The following is an 11,825-nucleotide window of genomic DNA, read 5'->3' on the forward strand; positions in this document are numbered from 1 at the left end:
AGCATTAATTAAATCTATTGTTACAATTGCGTGCCCATTAATTCTCTCTTCAAATAGAGACCTAATCAGAATATTTATCTGAATGGTTCTGATGCTATGATGCAGGAAGAACATATCGGAGACAGTTGCGTAAAACTGTCTTACAAGAGTCGTAAAGAAAGAAAAAGCTCAGAGAAGAGAAGAGAAGCTTGGTTTGAGGAAAACAGAGGAGAGAGTAACATAATGATAGTATTTGGTGTGCTGCAAGGAGTGCTTAATTAAATTGCCCAATTAATGTAGTGAATTATAGAAAATAATTTTAAAGGATTCAGAAGAAAAGAAATAATATGGTTCATTCAATATCTGAATTGCTTTCTCCTTAATTTGTTTTATTATATATATGGTTCCAATAAGCAACAATTTAAAATATATCAAAATCATTTTTGAGTTTGTTTGGTGAATTATTTCACGGGTGAAGTACAAAGTTGAACAGTTTGCCGGACCTGTCAAGTGTCAACAGGGGCGGAACCAAGGCCTGGGCCAGCCCGGGCCCTGGCCCCCCCTTGGCCCAAAATTTTTACAGAGTCTTTTTAATCAAAAGAAAAGCTGGGCACCCCCTTTAGCACCGAAGGCCTCTCTAAGCAGGCCTTAAGGTAGAGGAGAAAAACGTAGGCCCAATTCAAGGAACATGTTGGTTTGCTAAATCAAACATAGGCCTTAAGGCAAAGGAGGAAAACGTGATCTCTCTCAAGCGGCAAACGCAATCTCTGAAAAACGCAAATACGCAAATATGCGAACCATCCCAAACGGCAAATGCGAATACGCGATCTCTCTCTCGATCTCAAGTGAAAATTGATGCCCTTCTCTTCACGCGATCAGGATTGAGAAAGGTAATAATTTAGCAATTTTCAGTTTTAAATAACTGCCTGATTCAAGAGAAGACTTTGTGGTAATTATCTTGAAATTAGAGTTTGATTAAAAAGTCACATCATAAGGATTGCAATATGAAATTGTGCTAGTTTTTGATTGAAATTGCTAAATGTTTTTATTCTGAAAAATAGCTAGGTACCAGGATATAACAAAATATGGTGCTTTCTTTATAGTTTCATTTTTCATATTAAATCTACTTCATTGTCATTTTTATTAGAAAATAACTAAACAATCTTTGTGTAATTGACTAATTGGTATAAATAAACAAATGTAAGAAATTTTCAGTCATAATGAAACAATTAGGCCACTGTATGTGGCAGATAATTCTTTCCTGAGAAACTAGTTAGGCCCCCCCTATCGATCATTCCTGGTTACGCCACTGAGTGTCAAGGCTAGGTCTTATATGGTTAGTGCGCTGCATGACGCCAAAATGGCTCTGTTAAAAGCTTTACCCGATCTGATCTCTTTCAAAGGCCGGTGCATCAGCATAACTGCATATATGGGTCAGATCGTGAGAAATACGATCTCAGTTCTGAGGGCCCAAGAAAAGATATTCTCTCATTCAATTAATGTAAGGCCCTAGAGGTGCTACTTTTACCCGATTACCCGGATCTGATCCGGAACCGGACCGGATCCGACCCGGAACCAATTCAGATCCAATTAATTTTGATAGAGTATGGTTTAAAAAATATAACCGGTTAAATTATGGGTATGGTTACAAAATTAATAATTTAATATCCGACCCGAATCCGAATCAGAACCGATACTGTAATGGGTAGGATATGAGTTTCATTTAATTATCCGACCCATAACCGAACCGAACCAGATACCCGTATAAATACCCGATAAAACATATATTAATAACTATTAATATATAAAAATACAACTTTACATATTAATTTTTGCATAAGCCGTGGTGAGTCCAGTGCTTTTTTGAATTTGAGAAAATAAAATGCAGTGACATATTCGCTATGTTTATACACATAGATGAATGCCAAATTTATTTCTTCTATAACAGTCGCATTAATTTTTTAAATAAAATTTATTACTATGGATCTATCCTTCAATATTTGCTTTGATATCCTCTGCATAATAATGAAAATTTATTGCTCTCATTAATATGTCATTTCTACAAATTATTAGTATTACATTTATAGATTTTTTGAACCATAGAAAATGAAATCGTCATATCTAATATTTTATTTTTTAAAAATTATATCTCTTTTTCAATATTTTTTTTTCAAAAGTTATTTTCTCTCCATCCTCTTGATTTTTTTGCGACATATATCCGCTCTAGATCCGAAACCGCCCCGTAACCGGATCCGATAATCTACAAGCAAGTTATGGGTATATATCTATCCGGAACCGAAAAACTAGACCCAAAATATATACGGGTAAATAGGTACCTGGATCCGGACCCGATCCGAATTGAAACAGATAAGTGTATGAATCGAAATTTGGACCCTAACACTTTTAGGATACAGGTCCAAATATAATAGTATCCGAATTCGACCCGACCCGATAGCACCTCTAATTCGTACCCTGTTATTTAAATCACTTTTTCTATATCTCCTTCCGAATTTTCAATGAATTGAAGATGTAATCCACCTAGCTACTTTCATTTAATTATCCTTTGTTACTAGATTAGATTAAATGTTAGTTGTTAATAAAAAGAAAAGTATGTAAATTGTTAAGAAGGATCATTGTCATTGACTAAGTCGTGCATATATACGGATACGGTTACTAGCTCGAATCATGAAGAAATTAAGCAGAAGGCATATATATATGATAATATGATATGATATATATGAGCATGCAAATGCGGTAGGTATGCGGGGGACAGAAGATAATAAGGTACGTCCCATAAAAAATTCAGTTCGAACTGATATACTAAAATAAATAGTGCGAAAAGGAGCAAGTAGTGTAGATCCGGTTGATTCGTGTACATTTGGAGGAGCGAGGTAGGCAAAAAGAAGTGAGGTATTGGCGTTTATGCAATGGAAAGGACGCATGAATTGAATCATTGGAAATTGGGTGTCGGGCTCCGTGGTCGGTGCAGGATGCAGATGCAATATTTCCTTGTGAGCAGTGACAATCGCATTATTTTAATTATTTTATTTACGGATACCTCATTTTTTTTTACCACAATTATGTATCATATAGGTATGTTTGGCTCATCTATTTCATATTTTCATGTCAGTGTTGTGTGGTCGCTATGGATAAGAAGCTACTTCTCCCCCCCCCACCCCCTCACTTAGAGATTATTAATTATCTGATCTGCCTCTTAAGTTGTGCTTTTAGTTGTTAACAATTAACATAGCCATCGTACATCTCTTACAGTCTTACTCAGCCTCCATAAATGGTCAAAGATGATACGACTAGATTTTTAGTATGGATTTGCTGCAGCCTGTATCAGACATATAATTCATCTGTAGCCCAGCTACACTGCAGTGCAGCCCATATAGCCCCAAATAAATCTGCAACGATCCATCCTATTCCTATGGAATTGTAGCTTCATGTTATTTTAAATTTCAACCTTTTATGTTTTCAATTGTAGAATTTCTGTACAAGTTCTTTTTTTTTTATGTACCAATTTCAACCTTTAGTCTAGTGACAAAGACACATGGTCTCTATGTGAAAGAACAAGTTACCTCAGGTCATGTGAATTCAGTTGCACTCACGGTTAGAGCTGCAAACAAATCAAACCAAATCGAACTACCCCAATTTGAGTTTGAGTTTGAATAATATTCGAACCGAACTGGTTTGATTTGTTTTAGAATGAACTAATTTCAAATATAATTAATTGCGAACTACAAATTTTTCGAATCAAAGTCAATCGAATTACAAACTACAAATACTTTTTGGTAGCCCTAGTTATACTAGTAGTTTGTGCATTAGTTTTTTTCTCGCGGAACAAAACTCACATGGTTTCCTTTTACCTTTCACGAATTCACACTGATGGATTATGGACCGGCTCAAGATTCCCTTGCCTTTTATTCTGCTGGATTGATTAAAATCACGGCATGGATCTAGTTAAATAGAACTTATTCCATTGTTAATTTGTTACGCTAACATTTTCCTATTATAAGTTATCATTATATTAACAATTTTGAGATATGATATAAGTTTGGTTCCGCATTAAAAGATTGATGGTCGAATCCATTAGTTGCACTATTTGAGATTAGAACCTAAATAGTTCACAAATTATACTCAGTCTGAGTTTGAGTTTGAATAAGATTCAAACCAAGCTAATTTGATTTGTTTCAAAACGAACTAATTTCAAATTGAATTAATTGCAAACTTTTTTCGAATCAAACTCAAATCGAATCACAAACTACGAACTTTTTGTGCAGCCATACTCACGGTTGTGTACCGCTCTACTGAATTCCTACGTATATATTGGATTGATATTGATCAAGTAGTCATAATTTGGTTGATATTTTTAAACAAATTTTCAGAAATTAAGATATTGATCTTACTAAAAAAAATTATCACTCTTGTAGATTGTCTTTGTAGATGCATAAGATATTGCGGCCATATTATACAAAGGCGGACCTAGATCAAATAAATGAAAGTCAACTAATTTCCATTTTTTTTTTTTTTAAATTGTATTTATATATGATATTTAATATAATTTAGAGTAAAATGTTACAGTATTATAAAATGATTCATAAAAAAATTTATATGATTGATTTTTATTGTATGTTTGACTTTCGTAATTTCAAAATTTAGCTTTACCCCTGATATATATCACATATCACATATGAGGTTTGAATTTGATTATAGTTAGTATGATCGAACATTATATACGAAGACTAATGCGCACATAGATCTTCAAAATAAATTGTGATCATGATGATTTTATCTATTATTTTAAAGAGTCGGCTGGGTGTCTAGCTACCTAAGTCATGTTCATCTACCGTTCATTCGTGGACTTTATTTTTCAGTTATTGGTTAGTTGAATGTTAATATTATCTAACTAAATGCTATTAATGAGCAGCTAACAATTAATTTAACGAATATATAAGTCAATCATATAGCATGGGTAGGCATATCGGAATTTTTTTCATAAACCATAATTAATAAAATGTTTTTTACGGAACCAATATGATTGATTTTTTTTTTTCAAAAATCATAAGGACCGTGGGGTTCCCACGGTCTCAAATTTTTTTTTTTTTTTTTTTTTTTTAAAAAAACAGATTTTTTTTTCAGACCGTGGGGTTCCCACGGTCTCAAAATTTTTTTTTTTTTTTTTATAAAACAGAATTTTTTTTAATTTTTTTATTAAAATATTAGAAATGTTGAATATATTTCTTTGAAAATAGATGAAATACAATATAATTTGATTTATTAGAAATACTGTAATAAATAACCCGGATCAATATTTTTCAGGTCGGGTTTTTCGCGGCTGTAAAAAAAATTAATATATTTCTTTATGTGTTATTAGAAAAACATAAAAATGCTTAGATTCTGAGTTATTGATCCCGGTTCAAAAGTCACTTCTAGGTAATCCAGAAAATATTGTGATCTTTCTAGTAAATTTAATTTATGAAAAGTTGTATCTATTTTGAGAATTCTTTTTGAATAACAATTATTAAATAACTTAAAAGTTATTGTTTTTTTCAAAAATAGATACAACATTTCATAAATTAAATTTACTAGAAAGATCACAATATTTTCTGGATTACCTAGAAGTGACTTTTGAACCGGAATCAATAACTCAGAATCTAAGCATTTTTATTTTTTTTTCTAATAACACATAAAGAAATATATTAATTTTTCTTACAGCCGCGAAAAACCCGACCTGAAAAATATTGATCCGGGTTATTTATTACAGTATTTCTAATAAATCAAATTATATTGTATTTCATCTATTTTCAAAGAAATATATTCAACATTTCTAATATTTTAATAAAAAAATTAAAAAAAATTCTGTTTTATAAAAAAATAAAAAAAAATTTGAGACCGTGGGGTTCCCACGGTCCTTATGGTTTTTGAAAAAAAAAAATCAATCATATTGGTTCCCTAAAAAACGTTTTATTAATTATGGTTTATGAAAAAAGCCCGGCATATCGACACTACACATATTAAAATTAACACAACATCTTTACAAAAATTTAATATATGAACAATTTTAATTCTCAATTGAATGTCTTCCTAACTATCATATTTTTTCATGATGTAATTAATTTAGTGATCATTAAATTATTTGATTTTCATAATTGCTAGATTTTTTTTCTTTTTTTATATTTTGCATTCATGTTAAATCAAAAGCTACAGAATTTTGTTGATCTTTTCTTTTTATCATGGAAATATAGCCAGAATTTTTTATAAATATCCAAAAAAATAATTAAATTTCAAAAACTAACCAAAGTTGTGCAGGATTTTGAATTCTACCCAAACTGCAAAAAAATTTTGCGGTAATTCAATCTAAAACTGCTAAAAAAATTTGCGATTTTACAATTCCAAAACCACGGTTTAAAAAAAACAAAACCCGCAAAATTTAGAAATATTTAATATATTTCTTTAAAAATAGATGGAATACTATATAATTTGATTTATTAGAAATACTGCTACAAATAACCCGGATCAATATTTTTCATGCCGGATTTTTTACGGCTGTAAGAAAAAAAATAATATATTTCTTTATGAGTTATTGGAAAAAAATAAAAATGCTTGGAGTCTGAGTTATTGATCCCGATTTAAAAGTCACTTCTACGTAATACATAAAATATTGTGATCCTTCTAGTACATTTAATTTATAAAAAGTTGTATCTATTTTGAGAATTTTTTTTAATAACAATCATTAAATAACTTAAATTTTTTTTCAAAAATAGAAACAACTTTTTATAAAATAAATGCACTAGAAGGATAACAATATTTTCTTTATTTACTTAGAAGTAACTTTTTAACCGGGATCAATAACTGAGAATCCAAGTATTTTTATTTTTTTCAAATAACACATAAATAAATATATTAATTTTTCTTACAGCCGCAAAAAATCCGGCATGAAAAATGTTGATCCGGGTTATTTGTAGAAATCTTTCTAATAAATCAAATTATATAGTATTTTATCTATTTTCAATGAAATATATTAAATATTTCTAATATTTCAATATAAAAAATAAATAAATTATAAATATTTCTATTTAAATAAAAATATTTCTAAAAAATGAAAAAAAAATTGAAACCGCAAAAATATTTTGCCGTTTCTTTTTTTAAAACCTTGGTTTTTGAATTGTAAAACAGCAAAAAAAAATTGTGGTTTTGTAATTCCAAAACCGCAATTTTTTTGTGATTTTAGACTGAATTACTGCAAAAAAAAATTGCGGTTTGAGTAGATTTCGAAATCTAGTGCAACTCTGGTTAAATTTTTAAATTTTATTTTATTTTTTGGATATTTATAATAAATTTAGAAATATAGAATTTATTTTTATTAATTTAATAGATGGATCAATCACCTACCCAGTCAGAAGAAAACCTTGAAAATCAAGTTTTCAATTATGCAATGAAAGCAATCCACTTCTTAATTTAAAGTTTGAAAATTGTGATGATATGCTTCTAGTTATTCGTGATTTATATGGTGCTAAAGGCTATGTATGCTAATAACTTGAGTCTTGCGACCAAATAAATGTGTTATTTTGTAGTGTTTTGTTGTACTTTTAATTTATTATTTTAATTAGTTGAATGTCAAACTATTTATGATAATTTGCATTGAATATTTTTTTAATATAAGTAATCATGTTGTTTTCTTAGTGTTATTGCATAAAAAAAGAAGATAAAATGCTAATAGATAAAATATTTTTTTATAGTAGATTGTTAAAAAAATTGTGAAGTTTTACAAAATAAATCTGTATATACAATGTTGATAGATTTTAATAATACAATAAAATCAATTCACTGTTGTAATTCCCTTAAACAATCTTAAAGATTTGATTAAAATAAATAATGAATACTTATCGGCCATTTTTATTAATATCCCTGAAAAAAAAGAAAATTTTAAAAATAACCCTGTTCCTCATTTTTTTTTAAATATGCCCTGACCGCCTGGACCAGGGGCGGCCCAAAACACCAAGTGAGGCGCCCTAGGGCCCGGCGGCCCATACCCCAAGTGAGGCGCCACCCCCTGGGGCGCCCCATTAGTAATTTGGTTTTTTTTTTTTTTTTTTTGAGAAATCTTAGTATTTTGATTTGAATAATTTTGTTGAAAAAAGTGTTGGGTTTATGTATATGTGTATGTCAAAAAATAAAATATTATGTATATGTGTATGTGTATGCCAAAAAATATAATATTTGATATATTTACGAAGTGATGTCGTAAATTTTTATAACTTTAATTTTTATTTTTATTTCTTTGGTGAACTATATGTATAATATACACACATACACATACACACATGCACATACACATACACATACACATATACACATACATATATACACATACACATACAAAAAAACTCACACATACACATACACATACACATACACATACACATACACATACACATACACATACACATACATATACATATACATACACACATACACATACACATACACATATACCAAATAAATCAATTCGCATAAGCAAAATAGCAAGTTTATCTGCCACCACGTCTGAATAAACCTAACAAACGACTAGTTCTTCTGGTACCAGTGGCAGGTGCGGCATTACTTGTAGAGGCTTGGCTACTAGATGATTGGCTTACAGGAGGAGGGGGTTGTGTTCTACCGGTTGCTTCAGCGACAACTCTGGCATTTTCTCTTTCGTTGTGTTCGTTTATTGCATCTAAATGTAACAATGCAATTCAGTTAGTAATATAATTAAAGCATAAATAAATTTTGTACAATTCTACGTACCTGCCCTGCGCCTGTCGGAAACAGAACGGCGAGCCCGATTTCCCGACGGTCGCCTACCACCCATCTCGTCCATGGTCATTACAATACGCTTGTGTCTCCTCCTTCCCTTTCTTATCCATCCTTCTGAAGGTAATATTCTATCTCCGACATATGTAGGCCACTCATGCTGATCAGGATAAGAATGGAAAGATCCACCCCAAGTGGAAGCAAGGTAATCGGTACGGTACATGTCAGCAACATAGTGATCCTCACAGTAGTTCCTCACTCGGCATACCGCCATCACGTGACTGCAGGGTATGTGACTTAGCTGGGGTCCTTGGCATGTACAGGTTACCGCCCTGGCATCTCCGAATTTAACCACGTACTTGCAAGCCCTCTTGACAAACGCCATAGTGCCGTCTGGTTTACGGGTGGTAGGAACGTACTCATTTGGATTTTGCACTTCGAATTCTGTTCCATCGTTACCCATCGGGATCACGGTCATGGTTGCACCTTTGTCTCTGTGTCGTCTTAGTTTCTCCTCCACCCTTGTTGAAAATGACTGGTTCATCCTTATTAATTCTGCGGCCTTAGCACGCCGTTCCTGAAACCAGGCATTTAACTTGTAGAATGTGTCCTCTACAACTGCAGCCACAGGCAACATCCGGCTCTGCTTGAATACTGCATTCAGCGACTCGGATCCGTTGGTGGTCATAATTCCCCAACGCCAACCTCCATCCCGGGATTGATATATTTTCTCGTATGCTGGATCTTCGTTGACATCTCGGGGATTATTTTTCCCCACCTTCATTAAGTAGAGATTTGCCTTTGGCATGTACTACATAGAAAATAAGGAAATAGAATAATGTAAGTAAACAATTGTAGTAAAAAAAAATTGTTTTCTTAAAGTACAATAATATATGTAAACAATTGAAATGCATGTACCCTTGCAAAACTGCTAGTCATCTCTACCACCCTTCTCGGCTTTTTCTTTCTGCAATTCCATCTAAATGTATCAGTAACCCACGTGTCGCCTCCGGTTGCCTTGGAAAGGTTCTCCGCAACGTGTTGCATACACAACCTGTGCACACACTGGCCAGTACGTGTTGACCAACCGTAATCTTCACGATCAAAAACATATTTTATTCCTTTGTGCTGGTCTGATATCACACAGAAAAACTTCCCTTCCCCAATCACCCGTCTTCTTAAAAACTGCATAAAGAATCCCCAGTTCTCGCCGTCCTCTTTACGAACAATTGCAAACGCCAAAGGCAACAGCTGGTTCTCAGCATCATATGCGCATGCTATGAGTAGTCTCCCCTCGTAACGGCCAGACATGAAGCATGCATCAATGCTGATAACAGGTCTGATGTATGGCACAGCCTGGATACAAGGACCAAAAGCCCATGCTATGCCCTTGAATTGTTTAGCTCCCTCTATTAGTACACCGTCTTTATCAAAAAAAGGGCCATGCCATCGCTCATATACGGTGCCGACATTTGTACTTGCCATGGCCTGGAGCAATGGTGCCAGATAGCCATATGAGTCCTTCCAACTACCAAATATCCTGCAAATCGCAAGTTCACGACCTCTCCACAGCCTGTTGTATTTTGGGATTACATATTTGTATTTGTGTCTGACGGTCATAGCCACCGCCTTGATGCTCATCGATGGATCCAACTTAATGTCCTCCTCAATTGCATCGGCAATTAGTGATGCTGTCAGATTTGAATGGTCTGTCCTTGTGGACGCAGACTTGCATGTATGAGGTGGTTCGCACTTCTTAATCATCCATGCTTCCCCTGAACCCGCAGGGGTTGCAAAAAGGCGGAACTCGCAGTGCGGGTGAGTTGAACAAAGCACAACTAACCTTGTTCGGTCCCTTTTGTGTATTATACATTCCCAGTTGCCGTGAACATGAGTCTCATATATTTTCTTTACAAGCTCGTCTACGCTGGTATAAACTTGCCCTGCGGCAAGTTCTTTGTTGTATACAACACGAGGACCAAAGAAACTAATGTCTGCCTCTTCGAAAGCTGTGGTGTCGTTGAATGTGGCAACCGGATGCTTATTCCCCCGACCTCTAATCGGGAATTTTTCTGCCCTGGACAACCCTGCTACATTTGCATCACCATCTGATAAGTCATCATCTTCCCAAACCCCTTGGTATTCATCCCCCGTTTCCATTTCTCTTTCTGGTACGGCATCAATAGCATCAACATCAACATCAACATCATTTCGATTAACGGGTACCGGTCCTGACTCTGGCATAGTTGGAAATCTAGGGATTATGGGTGTCTGTCTGGGTGGTAGTGGTAACTCTTCAGTATTTTCTGGGGAGTTGTGGTACCCCTGGTTGTCATTACCGGGGCTGTGATACTCCTGGTGGTACCCCTGGTTGTCATAAGGGGATTGCTGGTGGTACTCCTGGTGGTCATAAGGGGAGTGCTGATGGTACCCCTGGTTGTCATAACCTGAAGGTCCAGCCCCAGCCGAACTTGAAGGTCCAGCCCTCGTGCGGGGAACCCTCTTCGAATATATGTCCATTACCGGGACCCCACAAGCTACAAATTGAGTATACACAACTCTCCACAAATTGGCATCTGTTATTGGAAACTTAACAAAGTAAGGTCTACCCCCCCCCCCCCACGTGAGTTGTCAATCCGTGTAGCCAACTCTATTTCATACCTGTTGGGGTTTACAGATGTCTTTTCGTATATTAGCTGCTTCAGTTCCTCAAATGTGGTATTTTCATTAATCTCGAAGCCAAATGCGACTTCTTTCGTGTAATGCACGCCATCTTCATCCCTTTCTAGCTTGCCGCCGACGTACAGTGCAACTAACATCTCTTCTTTAACAAACTACATTTTAAAAAAAAAATTTACAAGTATTACATGACATAATAATGGGTACATTAATAAATGACTAATTGAAAAATAAATAAACAAAATTAAAAAAAATTACAATTTTTCTACAGTAGGTGTACAGCAATTGCTACAGTAATTGTACAGTACGCTGCAGTAAATACCAACAATAATGTACAGTACGATACAGTACAGGTCAACAGTAAATGT

General features: G+C 34.0%; 1 protein-coding gene across 1 annotated transcript; it reads right to left on the bottom strand.

The window, feature by feature from the left end:
- Window positions 1-8,513: 8,513 nt before the first annotated feature.
- On the bottom strand, window positions 8,514-11,387 carry LOC144563936 (uncharacterized). The gene is made up of 3 exons (XM_078313392.1): window positions 9,697-11,387; window positions 8,773-9,589; window positions 8,514-8,701 (listed from the first exon to the last, which is right to left on the bottom strand). The coding sequence occupies exons 1-3, from the start codon at window positions 11,296-11,298 to the stop codon at window positions 8,514-8,516; spliced, it is 2,607 nt and encodes an 868-aa protein (XP_078169518.1). The 5' UTR covers window positions 11,299-11,387.
- Window positions 11,388-11,825: the final 438 nt, after the last annotated feature.

This window comes from Carex rostrata, chromosome 13 (genome assembly GCF_964058835.1).
Source record: "Carex rostrata chromosome 13, lpCarRost1.2, whole genome shotgun sequence".
Classification (NCBI taxonomy): Eukaryota; Viridiplantae; Streptophyta; class Magnoliopsida; order Poales; family Cyperaceae; genus Carex; species Carex rostrata.